The 19788-nt window shown below is 37.8% G+C and overlaps 1 protein-coding gene across 1 annotated transcript in view; it reads left to right on the top strand.

Moving 5' to 3' along the window:
* Positions 1-611: 611 nt before the first annotated feature.
* Positions 612-19788, top strand: part of otc (ornithine transcarbamylase) — a gene marked incomplete at its 3' end in the record, with an annotated part of 83458 nt that continues 64281 nt past the window's right edge. Inside the window, exons 1-2 of the mRNA XM_084314075.1 lie at positions 612-752; positions 1359-1497. Coding sequence (XP_084170201.1) covers positions 679-752; positions 1359-1497 — 213 coding nt within the window. The 5' untranslated portion in view covers positions 612-678. The remainder of the gene's footprint in view (positions 753-1358; positions 1498-19788) is intronic.

Below are 19788 nucleotides of genomic sequence, written 5' to 3' on the forward strand. Positions count from 1 at the left end.
CAGGATCTAGGGGTAACAGTACTGTATATTTGAATACCGTTATGTCACAAATGTATCAGTACTAAATACCTATATGTCCCTATGCCATAAATGTCATGTATGTTGTGTATGTCATAAATGTCTATATGAATTGAAAATGGGGGACCCTGATGGAAACAAGACAAACGTCTTTCTCAGGTCTGCATCCCCTTAACAATTGTATGTATTGAGCCGTACTGTATTGTACCCATTCTGCAATCTGTTAAATAAAGTTTTCATTCATTCATTCATTATATGTGTCGAACCAAGGCGGGATCTCATGCGCATGCGCGGGCACCTCGCGAGCACGCCGGCGCACGCACCTGAGCGAGCACGCCGCCGGTGCACGCACCTGGGCGAAGGAAAATGAAAGGCGCATTACCGTAGTGGCGTGCGGTGACGAATGCGGAAGCATTTTTGCACTGTTCCGCTGTTATTAAGCAACAGGCCATTGGCGTCTGCGGCTCTGCAGATTTACCCTCTTCTCCCCCAGACCAGCTGACTCCTCCCCTCCTCCTCCCCCAGAGCAGCTGACTCCTCCCCTCCTCCTCCACGCTGCCTGCTGACGCGTCCCGACTCTTCATTCTGATGAAATAGTTATCAGATCCACGTCAGTAGTTAATATAGTTATAGTCCTCGTCAGTGACGCTCTCAGCCGCCATGCCCTGCACTGGAAACACATCTATTTTCAAATGTTTGAAAACTCTCCAAAACATTCACGCGAGGAAGTTTAGGTAAGAAATTCTTGCTAAAAATAAAATCAGTGTTGCAGTCAGTGTTAACCCTAACTAACCCTAACCCGGTGAAGTGAAGCAGGTCAAGTGAGGATACTCTCAGAGTTTAGTTGATTGATTGATTGATTGAACAGATTACAGAATGGGTACAGTACAGTACAGCTCAATACATACAATTGTTAAGGGGATGCAGACCAGAGAAAGACTTTCGTCTTGTTTACATCAGGGTCCCCCATTTTCAATTCATCATAATATATATGACATACAGATGGACAGTACTGCTACATCTATACATTTATGACATACCAGATTTACAAATACAGTACTGTTGTGATACAAAACGAGTTAAAAAGAGAGTATATACATTTGACGTAGAAACTGTACATTGGAGGTAGTTGGGTGGGGGGGGGGGGACTGTACAACTGTACAAGCAAAACTGTACATTGGAATATCGTTACTTTAATATAGTTACTTTAGCTTGTGCTAGAAACCTGACTTTGAATGATTCACTTTAACCACTATAGCAGACGTATCTAGAACGATCATAATATTGTAATAATTATTATTAATAATAATGATAATATACACACTAATTTACATTCTCAGCATTGGAGCAGCATGCCTGGGTCCCGTGGATCTAAAGGGACGCAGTTTCCTCACACTGAAAGATTTCAATTCCGATGAAATCAAGCATCTCCTGTGGGTGTCAGGAGATTTAAAACATCGAATCAAGCATGAAAAACAGGTACTGTTTTGATTGATTGATTGAAAATTGTATTTTACATATTGCAGAATGGGTACAGTACAGTACAGCTCAATACATACAATTGTTAAGGGGATGCAGACCAGAGAAAGACTTTCGTCTTGTTTACATCAGGGTCCCCCATTTTCAATTCATAATGACATTTATGACATACATGACATACAGATAGACAGTACTGTCTGTAGCTAGTTATGTCTAAATGTTAGTGCTGTACAAAAAAATTAACTAATTAATCTCACAATTTTCTGTAATTAATCTAGATTAAAAATAGCATTTTTCTACTTAAAACCGAAGCTTGTAACAGATATTTACTTGAGTAAAATCATGAAATTAATGTAAAATCAACACAAAGAAAGTATGTTTAGATTCAAAGACTATTTTATTAGCTTTCTTTGAATACAGTTTCTCTCCTGTAAAATACAAATGTTCAACAAAACCATCAACATTGACTCAGCTAGACCTCTTTCTTATATCCGCAGCGCTATGATTGAAGATTTTTCACTCCATAGATAAAACTAGATTAATTTATTTTAATGCTTTAAATAATTTTAATTAATCACCAAAGTTAAAGCATTAATTTTGACAGCCCTACTAAATGTAAAACAGAGTACTGTAGCTAGATATGTCTAAATGTAAAACAGACTACTGTTTGATTGATTGATTGAAAACTTTATTAACAGATTGCAGAATGGGTACAATACAGTACAGCTCAATACACACAATTGTTAAGGGGCTGCAGACCAGAGAAAGACTTTCGTCTTGTTTACATCAGGGCAGGGGCGTAACTATGGGGGGTGGACACCGGGGACATGTCCCTGGCATGTTTTCAGAATGCAGTTAGTGTCCCCTGCACGATAATAAACAGTGATAGGGCCACACGGAAAACGGCTGCTTGGCCATCTCTGATTGTCATGCAAAGTCAAGTAGCCAGGTGTTCCGAGACTCGCGCGGCATTATGACTTGTCATAAGTGAATTCTATATAGAAACAACTCACCAAAATTGACTTGCACAACTGATTTAAAAAAAAAATCTACGAAAATGGGGGGGGGGCCCCCCTTCACCCCCTCCCCTACCCCCACCCCCGCGACCATACAACTATACGTAGCACCCCTCCACCACTGACCACGCCCCAAATGTGTCCCCTCCACCACTAACAACAGAGTTACGCCCTTAAATCAGGGTCCCATATTTTCAATTCATCATAACATATATGACACACACGACATACAGATAGACAGTACTGCTACATCTATACATATATGACATACCAGATTTGCAAATACAGTACTGTTTGTGGTACAGCTAGATATGTCTAAATGTAAAACAGACTACTAGCTAGATATGTCTAAATGTAAAACACTACTGTAACTAGATATGTCTAAATGTTTATTTTACCTTTATTTTACCAGGTAGTCACTTGAGATCAAAGATCTCTTTTTCGAGCAAGACCTGGCCAAAATGGCAGCAAAAACAAAAAACAAACATACAAAAATGCATAAAAAAAAAAAAAAAAAAATGTAAAACACTACTGTAACTAGATATGTCTAAATGTAAAACACTACTGTAACTAGATATGTCTAAATGTAAAACACTACTGTGACTGCAACTTGTTCCTGTTTGCGGACGACTCAGCCCTGCTGGTCTCTGACAAGAACAAGTTGCAGGTTGAAAAAACCCTCAGCACGGAACTAGGCAAAATCTGCATATGGCTCGCCGACAACAAACTATCATTACACATGGGCAAAACAGAGTCCATTCTCTTCGGTTAAAATAACAAACTCAGCAAGACCGACGGCTTCTCAGTTACAGTGGGTGACAATATTGTCACAAGGAAAGACGAAATTACCTACCTGGGTTCCATCCTAGAGGCAAATCTTTCCTGTGACAAAATGGCATCCAATGTAATAAAAAAAGTCAACCAACGAACTAGATTCTTGTACCGGATCTCCTCTCTGGTAAACAAGAATACCCTGAAGACTCTAGCAGGAGCACTCATTCAAGGGTACTACGACTGTGCGTGCACCTCATGGTACCAAAGCACCTCAAAGGCACTTAAAACAAAATTACAAACATCACAAAACAAACTGGTCAGACTACTGCTTGACCTGAACCCCAGAACCCACCTCACCCCTGCCCACTTTGACAACCTAGGATGGCTTAGAGTAGACGACAGAGTACAGCAACTTGCAATGGGCCTGGTCTACAAGATACACTATACGACCGGGGTACCCATGTACATGTCAAAATACTTCCCAAAGGTCAGTGAATACCACAACCACTACACCAGAGGAAGCTCAACAAATCATGTAAAACCCAGATTCGGCTCAAACAAGGGACTAAACACGTTTCGCAATTATGCCACAACAATGTGGAACGCCCTACCCAAAGCTGTAAAGGAATGTGAATCACTACCCACATTCAAAACCGCTCTGAAAGAGCACCTACGGGAGGCTGCAATTCGAAACTGGCCACCGTAAATGCCCAAAACCCCCACCACCTCCTAATAGACAGTCTCCTCCCCACCGCATGTATATATTCCCTCCCCGCCGTATGTATATTTCTCTCCCACCCACCCACCCCCTCCTAATGTACAGTCCCCTCCCCATCATATATACTCTGTCAGGATCTAGGGGTAACAGTACTGTATATTTGAATACCGTTTATGTCACAAATGTATCAGTACTATACCTATATGTCCCTATGCCATAAATGTCATGTATGTTGTGTATGTCATAAATGTCTATATGAATTGAAAATGGGGGACCCTGATGGAAACAAGACAAACGTCTTTCTCAGGTCTGCATCCCCTTAACAATTGTATGTATTGAGCCGTACTGTATTGTACCCATTCTGCAATCTGTTAATAAAGTTTTCATTCATTCATTCATTCAACTAGATATGTCTAAATGTAAAACACTACAGTAACTAGATATGTCTAAATGTAAAACACTACTGTAACTAGATATGTCTAAATGTAAAACACCACTGTAACTAGATATGTCTAAATGTAAAACACTGCTGTAACTAGATATGTCTAAATGTAAAACACTACAGTAACTAGATATGTCTAAATGTAAAACACTACTGTAGCTAGATATGTCTAAATGTAAAACACTACAGTAACTAGATATGTCTAAATGTAAAACACTACAGTAACTAGATATGTCTAAATGTAAAACACTACTGTAGCTAGATATGTCTAAATGTAAAACACTACAGTAACTAGATATGTCTAAATGTAAAACACTACAGTAACTAGATATGTCTAAATGTAAAACACTACTGTAGCTAGATATGTCTAAATGTAAAACACTGCTGTAACTAGATATGTCTAAATGTAAAACACTACTGTAGCTAGATATGTCTAAATGTAAAACACTCGTGTAACTAGATATGTCTAAATGTAAAACACTGCTGTAACTAGATATGTCTAAATGTAAAACACTACTGTAACTAGATATGTCTAAATGTAAAACACTACTGTAACTAGATATGTCTAAATGTAAAACACTGCTGTAACTAGATATGTCTAAATGTAAAACACTGCTGTAGCTAGATATGTCTAAATGTAAAACACTACTGTAGCTAGATATGTCTAAATGTAAAACACTACTGTAACTAGATATGTCTAAATGTAAAACACTACTGTAACTAGATATGTCTAAATGTAAAACACTACTGTAGCTAGATATGTCTAAATGTAAAACACTACAGTAACTAGATATGTCTAAATGTAAAACACTACTGTAGCTAGATATGTCTAAATGTAAAACACTACAGTAACTAGATATGTCTAAATGTAAAACACTACTGTAACTAGATATGTCTAAATGTAAAACACTACAGTAACTAGATATGTCTAAATGTAAAACACTACAGTAACTAGATATGTCTAAATGTAAAACACTACAGTAACTAGATATGTCTAAATGTAAAACACTACTGTAGCTAGATATGTCTAAATGTAAAACACTACTGTAACTAGATATGTCTAAATGTAAAACACTACTGTAACTAGATATGTCTAAATGTAAAACACTGCTGTAACTAGATATGTCTAAATGTTAAACACTGCTGTAGCTAGATATGTCTAAATGTAAAACACTACTGTAGCTAGATATGTCTAAATGTAAAACACTACTGTAACTAGATATGTCTAAATGTAAAACACTACTGTAACTAGATATGTCTAAATGTAAAACACTGCTGTAGCTAGATATGTCTAAATGTAAAACACTGCTGTAACTAGATATGTCTAAATGTAAAACACTGCTGTAGCTAGATATGTCTAAATGTAAAACACTGCTGTAACTAGATATGTCTAAATGTAAAACACTACTGTAACTAGATATGTCTAAATGTAAAACACTACTGTAACTAGATATGTCTAAATGTAAAACACTACTGTAACTAGATATGTCTAAATGTAAAACACTACTGTAACTAGATATGTCTAAATGTAAAACACTACTGTAACTAGATATGTCTAAATGTAAAACACTACAGTAACTAGATATGTCTAAATGTAAAACACTACTGTAACTAGATATGTCTAAATGTAAAACACTACTGTAACTAGATATGTCTAAATGTAAAACACTACTGTAACTAGATATGTCTAAATGTAAAACACTACTGTAACTAGATATGTCTAAATGTAAAACACTACTGTAGCTAGATATGTCTAAATGTAAAACACTACAGTAACTAGATATGTCTAAATGTAAAACACTACTGTAACTAGATATGTCTAAATGTAAAACACTACAGTAACTAGATATGTCTAAATGTAAAACACTACTGTAACTAGATATGTCTAAATGTAAAACACTACTGTAACTAGATATGTCTAAATGTAAAACACTACTGTAACTAGATATGTCTAAATGTAAAACACTACTGTAACTAGATATGTCTAAATGTAAAACACTACTGTAACTAGATATGTCTAAATGTAAAACACTACAGTAACTAGATATGTCTAAATGTAAAACACTACTGTAACTAGATATGTCTAAATGTAAAACACTACAGTAACTAGATATGTCTAAATGTAAAACACTACTGTAACTAGATATGTCTAAATGTAAAACACTACTGTAGCTAGATATGTCTAAATGTAAAACACTACTGTAACTAGATATGTCTAAATGTAAAACACTACTGTAACTAGATATGTCTAAATGTAAAACACTACTGTAGCTAGATATGTCTAAATGTAAAACACTGCTGTAACTAGATATGTCTAAATGTAAAACACTACTGTAACTAGATATGTCTAAATGTAAAACACTACTGTAACTAGATATGTCTAAATGTAAAACACTACTGTAACTAGATATGTCTAAATGTAGAACACTACTGTAGCTAGATATGTCTAAATGTAAAACACTACAGTAACTAGATATGTCTAAATGTAAAACACTACTGTAACTAGATATGTCTAAATGTAGAACACTACTGTAACTAGATATGTCTAAATGTAAAACACTGCTGTAACTAGATATGTCTAAATGTAAAACACTACAGTAACTAGATATGTCTAAATGTAAAACACTACTGTAACTAGATATGTCTAAATGTAAAACACTACAGTAACTAGATATGTCTAAATGTAAAACACTGCTGTAACTAGATATGTCTAAATGTAAAACACTACTGTAACTAGATATGTCTAAATGTAAAACACTGCTGTAACTAGATATGTCTAAATGTAAAACACTACAGTAACTAGATATGTCTAAATGTAAAACACTACAGTAACTAGATATGTCTAAATGTAAAACACTACTGTAACTAGATATGTCTAAATGTAAAACACTACAGTAACTAGATATGTCTAAATGTAAAACACTACTGTAACTAGATATGTCTAAATGTAAAACACTGCTGTAACTAGATATGTCTAAATGTAAAACACTACTGTAACTAGATATGTCTAAATGTAAAACACTGCTGTAACTAGATATGTCTAAATGTAAAACACTACTGTAACTAGATATGTCTAAATGTAAAACACTACTGTAGCTAGATATGTCTAAATGTAAAACACTACTGTAACTAGATATGTCTAAATGTAAAACACTACTGTAACTAGATATGTCTAAATGTAAAACACTACTGTAACTAGATATGTCTAAATGTAAAACACTACTGTAGCTAGATATGTCTAAATGTAAAACACTACTGTAGCTAGATATGTCTAAATGTAAAACACTACTGTAACTAGATATGTCTAAATGTAAAACACTACTGTAACTAGATATGTCTAAATGTAAAACACTGCTGTAACTAGATATGTCTAAATGTAAAACACTACTGTAACTAGATATGTCTAAATGTAAAACACTACAGTAACTAGATATGTCTAAATGTAAAACACTACTGTAGCTAGATATGTCTAAATGTAAAACACTACTGTAACTAGATATGTCTAAATGTAAAACACTGCTGTAACTAGATATGTCTAAATGTAAAACACTACTGTAACTAGATATGTCTAAATGTAAAACACTACTGTAACTAGATATGTCTAAATGTAAAACACTGCTGTAACTAGATATGTCTAAATGTAAAACACTACTGTAACTAGATATGTCTAAATGTAAAACACTACAGTAACTAGATATGTCTAAATGTAAAACACTACAGTAACTAGATATGTCTAAATGTAAAACACTACTGTAACTAGATATGTCTAAATGTAAAACACTACTGTAACTAGATATGTCTAAATATAAAACACTGCTGTAGCTAGATATGTCTAAATGTAAAACACTACTGTAACTAGATATGTCTAAATGTAAAACACTACTGTAACTAGATATGTCTAAATGTAGAACACTACTGTAACTAGATATGTCTAAATGTAAAACACTACAGTAACTAGATATGTCTAAATGTAAAACACTGCTGTAACTAGATATGTCTAAATGTAAAACACTACTGTAACTAGATATGTCTAAATGTAAAACACTACAGTAACTAGATATGTCTAAATGTAAAACACTACTGTAACTAGATATGTCTAAATGTAAAACACTACAGTAACTAGATATGTCTAAATGTAAAACACTGCTGTAACTAGATATGTCTAAATGTAAAACACTACAGTAACTAGATATGTCTAAATGTAAAACACTACAGTAACTAGATATGTCTAAATGTAAAACACTACTGTAACTAGATATGTCTAAATGTAAAACACTACAGTAACTAGATATGTCTAAATGTAAAACACTACTGTAACTAGATATGTCTAAATGTAAAACACTACTGTAACTAGATATGTCTAAATGTAAAACACTACTGTAGCTAGATATGTCTAAATGTAAAACACTACTGTAGCTAGATATGTCTAAATGTAAAACACTACTGTAACTAGATATGTCTAAATGTAAAACACTGCTGTAACTAGATATGTCTAAATGTAAAACACTGCTGTAACTAGATATGTCTAAATGTAAAACACTACTGTAACTAGATATGTCTAAATGTAAAACACTACTGTAACTAGATATGTCTAAATGTAAAACACTACTGTAACTAGATATGTCTAAATGTAAAACACTGCAGTAACTAGATATGTCTAAATGTAGAACACTACAGTAACTAGATATGTCTAAATGTAGAACACTACTGTAACTAGATATGTCTAAATGTAAAACACTACAGTAACTAGATATGTCTAAATGTAAAACACTACAGTAACTAGATATGTCTAAATGTAAAACACTACTGTAACTAGATATGTCTAAATGTAAAACACTACTGTAACTAGATATGTCTAAATGTAAAACACTACTGTAACTAGATATGTCTAAATGTAAAACACTACAGTAACTAGATATGTCTAAATGTAAAACACTGCTGTAACTAGATATGTCTAAATGTAAAACACTGCTGTAACTAGATATGTCTAAATGTAAAACACTGCTGTAACTAGATATGTCTAAATGTAAAACACTGCTGTAACTAGATATGTCTAAATGTAAAACACTACTGTAGCTAGATATGTCTAAATGTAAAACACTACTGTAACTAGATCTGTCTAAATGTAAAACACTGCTGTAGCTAGATATGTCTAAATGTAAAACACTGTTGTAGCTAGATATGTCTAAATGTAAAACACTGCTGTAACTAGATATGTCTAAATGTAAAACACTACTGTAACTAGATATGTCTAAATTAGTGCTGTCAGGCGATTACAAAAATTAATCTAATTAATTACAGGATTTGTAATTAATTAATCTAATTAATCGCATTTTAATCGCATAACCATTCTATGCCTGATATTCTATATTCTATAATCATATTTCAAATTGCATGTGTCCGGATGGCAGAATTCAGTACTGTATCTACAAAACCTTCTGTTTAATCATCTTCCATCTATTAATTTGCTTAGATTTTTCAGGTCTGGTCAATTTGACCATAGTGTTATTCACAGTCAAAGATAAAAAAAAAATGTTTATTGATATTCTCATTTGGTTCATTACAATTGACTCAAGCCTAGAAACAGACAGTCTTTCTGACACTGGGAATACATTCCCTGAGATCCATAGATGTCCCTAGAATCACATACCAAGAACATGCAAATGGACCATATAAAAAAAAGTCTGTAATGTGTATTCTACGTTCTTATGGAATGAATGAGATAAAAAAATATATACAAAAAAAAAATATATAAAAAAAAGAAATTGTAATTAATTTTGAGTTAATTTTCATAACGCGATAATTTGCTGTGTAATTAATTAATCTAATTAACGCGATAAACTGACAGCCCTAGTCTAAATGTAAAACACTACTGTAGCTAGATATGTCTAAATGTAAAACACTACTGTAGCTAGATATGTCTAAATGTAAAACACTGCTGTAACTAGATATGTCTAAATGTAAAACACTGCTGTAGCTAGATATGTCTAAATGTAAAACACTACTGTAACTAGATATGTCTAAATGTAAAACACTACTGTAGCTAGATATGTCTAAATGTAAAACACTACTGTAGCTAGATATGTCTAAATGTAAAACACTACTGTAACTAGATATGTCTAAATGTAAAACACTACTGTAACTAGATATGTCTAAATGTAAAACACTACTGTAACTAGATATGTCTAAATGTAAAACACTACTGTAACTAGATATGTCTAAATGTAAAACACTACTGTAACTAGATATGTCTAAATGTAAAACACTGCTGTAACTAGATATGTCTAAATGTAAAACACTACTGTAGCTAGATATGTCTAAATGTAGAACACTACTGTAGCTAGATATGTCTAAATGTAAAACACTGCTGTAGCTAGATATGTCTAAATGTAAAACACTACAGTAGCTAGATATGTCTAAATGTAAAACACTGCTGTAACTAGATATGTCTAAATGTAAAACACTACTGTAACTAGATATGTCTAAATGTAAAACACTGCTGTAGCTAGATATGTCTAAATGTAAAACACTACTGTAACTAGATATGTCTAAATGTAAAACACTACTGTAACTAGATATGTCTAAATGTAAAACACTACTGTAACTAGATATGTCTAAATGTAAAACACTACTGTAACTAGATATGTCTAAATGTAAAACACTACTGTAACTAGATATGTCTAAATGTAAAACACTACTGTAGCTAGATATGTCTAAATGTAAAACACTACTGTAACTAGATATGTCTAAATGTAAAACACTACAGTAACTAGATATGTCTAAATGTAAAACACTACTGTAACTAGATATGTCTAAATGTAAAACACTACTGTAACTAGATATGTCTAAATGTAAAACACTACTGTAACTAGATATGTCTAAATGTAAAACACTGCTGTAACTAGATATGTCTAAATGTAAAACACTACTGTAACTAGATATGTCTAAATGTAAAACACTGCTGTAACTAGATATGTCTAAATGTAAAACACTGCTGTAACTAGTTCTGTATCGTTAGTGGCTTAGCTTGGCATCGCTACTGCACTATCTCGCGTACGTGCACGCGTACTGAATAAACCACAAATGTACCTCTAATACCAGTATTAGTCTGACCACACCCCTCATCAGCTTACCTTCATAAGCAGGTGTGTGGTCACCTGCTCTCCTCCTTCTCGCTTTCACCACAAGGAAGAGGTGCCTCGGTAGATCCCCACACTTGACACCATGATGGAAGAAATTGGATTAGGAACAGCTTGGGAAACAAGGATACGTTGACATCATATCTTTATTTTCTCTCTCACTATTTTCGAGAAAATACGGCGATATTGTCTTCGTACTGGAGTGTCTAGAAGATGATGATCATTCTACAAACCCTCCACCGGTTTTCGTATTGGGAGCACGCCGCTGCATGCTTCTCAACTGCAGTTCCTTGCTGTGTTTGTTGGGGTGAAACCTGTCAGGCCACAGCTGAACTGTCGGACATGCCGCTGTTGTGAGGAGCGGTGCGTTCCAGGTTGGGTGAGTAGTGTTTGCTGGCGGGCTCCACTTGTCTGTTAGTGCTATGGGGGCTACTTGACAAAGTTTATGGAAACCGGCCCCAGGCTAGGGTCCTTTGTTTAGCCGTCTAGGCGACAGAAGGCCTTGGTCTGGCGACCATTATAGTTTTAACTAGTGGGCCGCGACCATTGACACTGGTGATCCCTGTGTGTTCTGGACGAGTGGATTCTCTCTGTCACCGTGTTAAGACCCCATCTTTCATATCCAAATGAGAGTATTCCTTCACGAGGGGATATGTGCATGTAATGTGCGATAGCGGCAGATTCATGTTCAAAGTCAGCTATACAGGCCAGTTGGTACTGTGCTGATTCCGCCGGACGTGTTAATGTCACCGTTGTGAAGCGGTGTTGACGTCTTGTTTTCTCTTTTCTCTTAAAAAGTGAGGAGGGTTCAGAACGGCGGCCTGTCTGGGTGAGTGTTATGTCATTGTTTACATGTTCATAGCTTACGGTTAGCCGGTCGGTGGCCTGGCGCGGGGTAGCTTGGCTTCTCGCGCGCCGCCGGGAGCTCGCTCCTGATCGCGTGCGTCGTAGATCGGCGTCTCGCGAGCGGAAGCAATAGCACCCGAACGGTTGGAGCAGCCGTTAGCTTGATGCTATTCTGTTGAACGTGCTTTGATTTTTAACATGTTTTACACTCTTGACCACGACGTCATCCTTGACAGGGGATGTTCGTCGACCCTGCCTGAGCCTAGACGGGGATTGCGTCAACAAAGAGGACTGTAGCGACTGGTGGAGCGGCGACGCTGCCCGGATCGAACAACACGGGACGGCTGTGTTCTACGGTGGCTTGTGACTGCACTTCGCTGATCTGCGTTCCGGGCAGGTACGGGGTTGGCCAGACCTCATAACACGTCTTCTGGTTTTACCTTGCTAAATGTATTGTGAATAACGGTGTTTTTTCCCAAAACGTGTGTTGTTGCAATGCATTTGAGATACGTTGCGGGTTGTGTGTGAGCTGTTTTTGTCACTGGCAGTTAGCTTCTCCGTGCAGGTCGTGATGTATTGATCTGGTTGTTGTGTGAGAAACATCATGGTGTTTATGTGTACCGTGTACTCACTACTAAGGCAACTAACCTATGAAGCTATGCTTGGTGACGAGTGAGTAAAAGAATGTTCTTTCTCAGACTGTAATGACAATGAACAGTGAGTTCACACATTAACAGGTTTTCCTGTTTTAACTGGCCGTATTGAGGGTAAAATAGGAGGATTGTGTTTCCCCCCCCGGTTCCCTGGGGACTTTATCACCTCCTATCAGACATGTTGTGCATTAATTGTGTCTTTTGTGTGGTAGGGATACGATGTAACTCTCAGCTTGATTGCTGAGGTTGTGCTAAATCTGCTGGAGAAACTTATTTCCTAAAGGGAAATTGGTTTGGTTGCTGTCATGTGTGCTTAGCAAGGCCTGTGGTCGATACTAATCAAGAATGATGTATTCTCTCATTGTGAAAAAAACGGCGTTCCTCTGTTGAGTGTTTTTGCCATTTTTTGTAGGTGATGATGGGTTGTGTGTGTCATGTGACCTACAACTGGGTTGTACTGGCCACAGAAGCACATGTGTATGTTGGACCGGGGTTCTTAGAGCCCTCTCTATTCTGTGTTTTTCCTTAGTAAAAATCAGATAGCAGGTTAGCTCGTGCGCTGTGTGGAGCTGTGAAACGCTTCATAGAGCTGACTATGACTGTGTCATATTCTCTTTTTGTCGTTACGTCGTATCATGGGTGTGGGGTCGTAAAGGGGTGAACTGGTAACCTTTCCTCTCCCCATTGTTCTGTCGGTCAGGGGTACACCCCCTGTCCTTCAAGGTTCCCGTCACGTGGCGGTTCGGCACGTTACGGGGGGGGGGGGGGGGGGGGGGAGGGAGTTCCTGGTCCCACGGCCTGGTATATTGGGCGTGTGCACCGCAGGAATTCCCCCGCCATAGAGTACGTCACCGTGCGCGTCTCTGTTGGTAGGACTTCCGTGTGCTGTTCAGGTCCATGTGATGGATCTGTTTTCAGGGGGGGTGGTCAGGGCTCCTCCTCACCAAGCGCCTACTCAGGCCTTCTGTGAGTTCGGACTCCTTCTTCCATGTGAGGAAGCCTCCATCAGAGTACAGAGCCTTCCTCCTCAGATTGTCAAAGTGAGTGGACCCTCTAGAAGGGTCCTTTTCTATTGTATGTATATTCGATTCAATTCGTTTATTGAGTGTGTATGGGTTCGGTGCCTCTTCCCCGGAGGCCCTATAACCAGTTTTTTACATGGCTCAAGGTGCAATATATTCTTTTCAATCTGTACAGCTCGCGTGGGAAGTCTCTCTGGGGATCCCCGTCTCTTTCCTATGGGAGGGTGGTGGGATGTAAAAATGTGAACATTTTTTACCCCGGCTGTGTAGACTGGGATACATACTGTTGATGCTTCCTTCTTTCTATTCCAGAAGTGTTGGAGTTAGGGAGTGTCACACCCCTCTTGTCGTTCCCCTGGGCGCCTTGGGGATTCAATGACAGGTCTAAATAGCCTGTTCATTGATGGGGGTGTGTCCCGACGCACGTATAGTGCTAGCTCGCTGTAAACAGGCGATTGACTGGCACGCCTTAGTTGCTTGTGGTTGAAACAGCGTTTTTATAAAGCAACTGAGATGGGGGTTTTTCCTCTTCCGGCGACCACATCCCATGACCTGGGTGGGTTGTCGACGGATTCTCGTTCATGTCTGGGGGATGATGACGGGATGGATCTGAACATATGTAGTGGGGTCTCACGCCCTTGGGGTGGGCCACCAGGCGCGGTTCGTCCCGACGTCTGGGTGGCGCCTTCTTTTCATGTTAAGATCAACACGCATATCTGCCCTTCTCCTGGAGTAGGCATGTCGGCGTGGTTAGGGCACGGGACTGGTTCTGGTCACGCTGGTCCAGATCAGTTGAACCCGTTGTCCGCCGGGGATGCAGATCTGCTGTTCTGGTACCCTGAGGGACTTGGGCTTTTTTCAGGGGGAAAAATGCCAGGTCGGTCTGGGTGTCACAGGGGTTAAGCGCTATGGAGACCCTGGTTGGGTATGTTTTTACTCAGCACTGTCGTCATGGCTTACAGCCATGCCATTCTGTACGCGCTCGATCTCGTCGGATCTCGGCCGCTACACAGGTTGGTCCTGGTTAGTACTTGGTTGGGAGACCGCCGGGGAATACCAGGTACGGTGTGCTTAGGGGCTGGTTCTCCATTGTTTTTCGCTCCTCTCTCACGCATGGCGAAGAGGGGCCTGTGGGGGTGGTTTTTTGACCTCCTCTGGTGACCCTGTGCTTCCCGTACCGCCAGGCCCGGTCCGAAGTGATGTTTGCGACCCGTAGGCCTGGGTTAACCCTTTTTGGAAACTGAAACACTTGTACTGCGGTATAGCCGGTGTATACCCGCAGGTGTGTTTTGGAGTTTTTTCTTGAGGGGTTATAGGAACAACCACCGCATTGGGTAACACCGAGGTGGTTGATTCCCTGGTGTGTTGGAGCAGTGTCAACTCCCGGGTTCACCGTTTGAGGGTGCCCCTGCACGTTCATGACGTCTGCCAATCGTGTCAGCCTTCTCTGCCTCGACCCCTCTGGGTGGGGGTTGTTAAATGGAGGCTTGGTCATGCAACACCGCCAGCTTACGCTCCTTCCGCCGGGGCGGCTGTGTTCAGCTGTCCCCTCTGGCGCCTGTCTCGTCCGCAGTCTCCAGGCTAGGGTTAACAGCCTGTTGCCTGGTTTTTCCCCGGTGCGCTGCCTGCTTCCGTTGGTTAACCTTTTTTGTGTGCTTACGGCCATGCTGACTGCCTATTCTGCAGGGTCAGTGTGCCAGGCGGTGTACTATTGGGGGGACGGGGCCCGCTCGGCTTACGGCCATACCGACCTGAACACGCCCGGTCTCGTCCGATCTCGGAAGCTGGGCAGGTTCTGGCCTGGTTGGTTCCGCCTGGGAATACCAGGTGCAGTAACTGAGGGGCCTTTGTCCGAATACGCTGGCGATGTGGGGGGCGGGGCACTACGTGCCCACCTGGTGGGGTCTTGATGCTGGCATCATGGACTTCTCCGGGCCCCCATTCCAGGGAGTCCAGTCCTTTTGGTGGGTCTGGGTCTTCCTTCGTGCTCCGCTGCTACGGCCTTGCCACGGGGTTGGGTTTGCCCTTGACCCCGTGATTCTGGGGGCAGTAACGAGGTTGTTCCTCCGTTCGTTCCCGGGTGGCATGCGGGTTGTGCGTGTGTGTAGTCGTGGGGTCAAGCCACGGTCTGCTCACCCTGTGCGTTGAGTTGCTTGAGTGCCTCTTCGCACGGTCGGGTCCGTCGCCCTCCCGTGACGTCCCTAATAGGGGGGCTACCCTCCATTAGGGGGGGTCGGGGGGGCTCGGCCCTCCCTGTTCTGATGGTTTTGGGGGGCTGTCAGCGGGGTGTATTTGTCAGCCAAGTGGCTCCGCTTGGCCTCCCTTGTGCAGTAGCGATGCCAAGCTAAGCCACTAACGATACAGAACGTTAGGTTATGACTATAACCAAGTTCTGTTAGTTAGGGGCGATGCTTGGCATCGGACGCCGCTGCAGCCCTTGTCCTCACCTTGTGGTGAAAGCTTGGGAAGGAGGAGAGCAGGTGACCACACACCTGCTTATGAAGGTAAGCTGATGAGGGGTGTGGTCAGACTAATACTGGTATTAGAGGTACATTTGTGGTTTATTCAGTACGCGTGCACGTACGCGAGATAGTGCAGTAGCGATGCCAAGCATCGCCCCTAACTAACAGAACTTGGTTATAGTCATAACCTAACGATATGTCTAAATGTAAAACACTACTGTAACTAGATATGTCTAAATGTAAAACACTACAGTAACTAGATATGTCTAAATGTAAAACACTACTGTAACTAGATATGTCTAAATGTAAAACACTACAGTAACTAGATATGTCTAAATGTAAAACACTGCTGTAACTAGATATGTCTAAATGTAAAACACTACTGTAGCTAGATATGTCTAAATGTAAAACACTACAGTAACTAGATATGTCTAAATGTAAAACACTGCTGTAACTAGATATGTCTAAATGTAAAACACTACAGTAACTAGATATGTCTAAATGTAAAACACTGCTGTAACTAGATATGTCTAAATGTAAAACACTACTGTAACTAGATATGTCTAAATGTAAAACACTACTGTAACTAGATATGTCTAAATGTAAAACACTACTGTAACTAGATATGTCTAAATGTAAAACACTGCTGTAACTAGATATGTCTAAATGTAAAACACTACTGTAACTAGATATGTCTAAATGTAAAACACTACTGTAACTAGATATGTCTAAATGTAAAACACTACTGTAACTAGATATGTCTAAATGTAAAACACTACTGTAGCTAGATATGTCTAAATGTAAAACACTACAGTAACTAGATATGTCTAAATGTAAAACACTGCTGTAACTAGATATGTCTAAATGTAAAACACTACTGTAGCTAGATATGTCTAAATGTAAAACACTACTGTAACTAGATATGTCTAAATGTAAAACACTGCTGTAACTAGATATGTCTAAATGTAAAACACTACAGTAACTAGATATGTCTAAATGTAAAACACTACTGTAACTAGATATGTCTAAATGTAAAACACTACTGTAACTAGATATGTCTAAATGTAAAACACTACTGTAGCTAGATATGTCTAAATGTAAAACACTACTGTAACTAGATATGTCTAAATGTAAAACACTGCTGTAACTAGATATGTCTAAATGTAAAACACTACTGTAGCTAGATATGTCTAAATGTAAAACACTACTGTAGCTAGATATGTCTAAATGTAAAACACTACTGTAACTAGATATGTCTAAATGTAAAACACTACAGTAACTAGATATGTCTAAATGTAAAACACTACTGTAACTAGATATGTCTAAATGTAAAACACTACTGTAACTAGATATGTCTAAATGTAAAACACTGCTGTAACTAGATATGTCTAAATGTAAAACACTACAGTAACTAGATATGTCTAAATGTAAAACACTGCTGTAACTAGATATGTCTAAATGTAAAACACTACTGTAACTAGATATGTCTAAATGTAAAACACTACTGTAACTAGATATGTCTAAATGTAAAACACTGCTGTAACTAGATATGTCTAAATGTAAAACACTACAGTAACTAGATATGTCTAAATGTAAAACACTACTGTAACTAGATATGTCTAAATGTAAAACACTACAGTAACTAGATATGTCTAAATGTAAAACACTACAGTAACTAGATATGTCTAAATGTAAAACACTACTGTAACTAGATATGTCTAAATGTAAAACACTACTGTAACTAGATATGTCTAAATGTAAAACACTACTGTAACTAGATATGTCTAAATGTAAAACACTGCTGTAGCTAGATATGTCTAAATGTAAAACACTACTGTAACTAGATATGTCTAAATGTAAAACACTGCTGTAACTAGATATGTCTAAATGTAAAACACTACTGTAACTAGATATGTCTAAATGTAAAACACTACTGTAACTAGATATGTCTAAATGTAAAACACTGCTGTAACTAGATATGTCTAAATGTAAAACACTACTGTAACTAGATATGTCTAAATGTAAAACACTGCTGTAACTAGATATGTCTAAATGTAAAACACTGCTGTAACTAGATATGTCTAAATGTAAAACACTGCTGTAGCTAGATATGTCTAAATGTAAAACACTACTGTAGCTAGATATGTCTAAATGTAAAACACTACTGTAACTAGATATGTCTAAATGTAAAACACTACTGTAACTAGATATGTCTAAATGTAAAACACTACTGTAGCTAGATATGTCTAAATGTAAAACACTACAGTAACTAGATATGTCTAAATGTAAAACACTACTGTAGCTAGATATGTCTAAATGTAAAACACTACAGTAACTAGATATGTCTAAATGTAAAACACTACTGTAACTAGATATGTCTAAATGTAAAACACTACTGTAACTAGATATGTCTAAATGTAAAACACTGCTGTAACTAGATATGTCTAAATGTAAAACACTACAGTAACTAGATATGTCTAAATGTAAAACACTGCTGTAACTAGATATGTCTAAATGTAAAACACTACTGTAACTAGATATGTCTAAATGTAAAACACTACTGTAACTAGATATGTCTAAATGTAAAACACTGCTGTAACTAGATATGTCTAAATGTAAAACACTACAGTAACTAGATATGTCTAAATGTAAAACACTACTGTAACTAGATATGTCTAAATGTAAAACACTACAGTAACTAGATATGTCTAAATGTAAAACACTACAGTAACTAGATATGTCTAAATGTAAAACACTACTGTAACTAGATATGTCTAAATGTAAAACACTACTGTAACTAGATATGTCTAAATGTAAAACACTACTGTAACTAGATATGTCTAAATGTAAAACACTGCTGTAGCTAGATATGTCTAAATGTAAAACACTACTGTAACTAGATATGTCTAAATGTAAAACACTGCTGTAACTAGATATGTCTAAATGTAAAACACTACTGTAACTAGATATGTCTAAATGTAAAACACTACTGTAACTAGATATGTCTAAATGTAAAACACTGCTGTAACTAGATATGTCTAAATGTAAAACACTACTGTAACTAGATATGTCTAAATGTAAAACACTGCTGTAACTAGATATGTCTAAATGTAAAACACTGCTGTAACTAGATATGTCTAAATGTAAAACACTGCTGTAGCTAGATATGTCTAAATGTAAAACACTACTGTAGCTAGATATGTCTAAATGTAAAACACT

This window comes from Notolepis coatsorum (genome assembly GCF_963971535.1).
Source record: "Notolepis coatsorum genome assembly, chromosome: 5".
NCBI lineage: Eukaryota > Metazoa > Chordata > Actinopteri > Aulopiformes > Paralepididae > Notolepis > Notolepis coatsorum.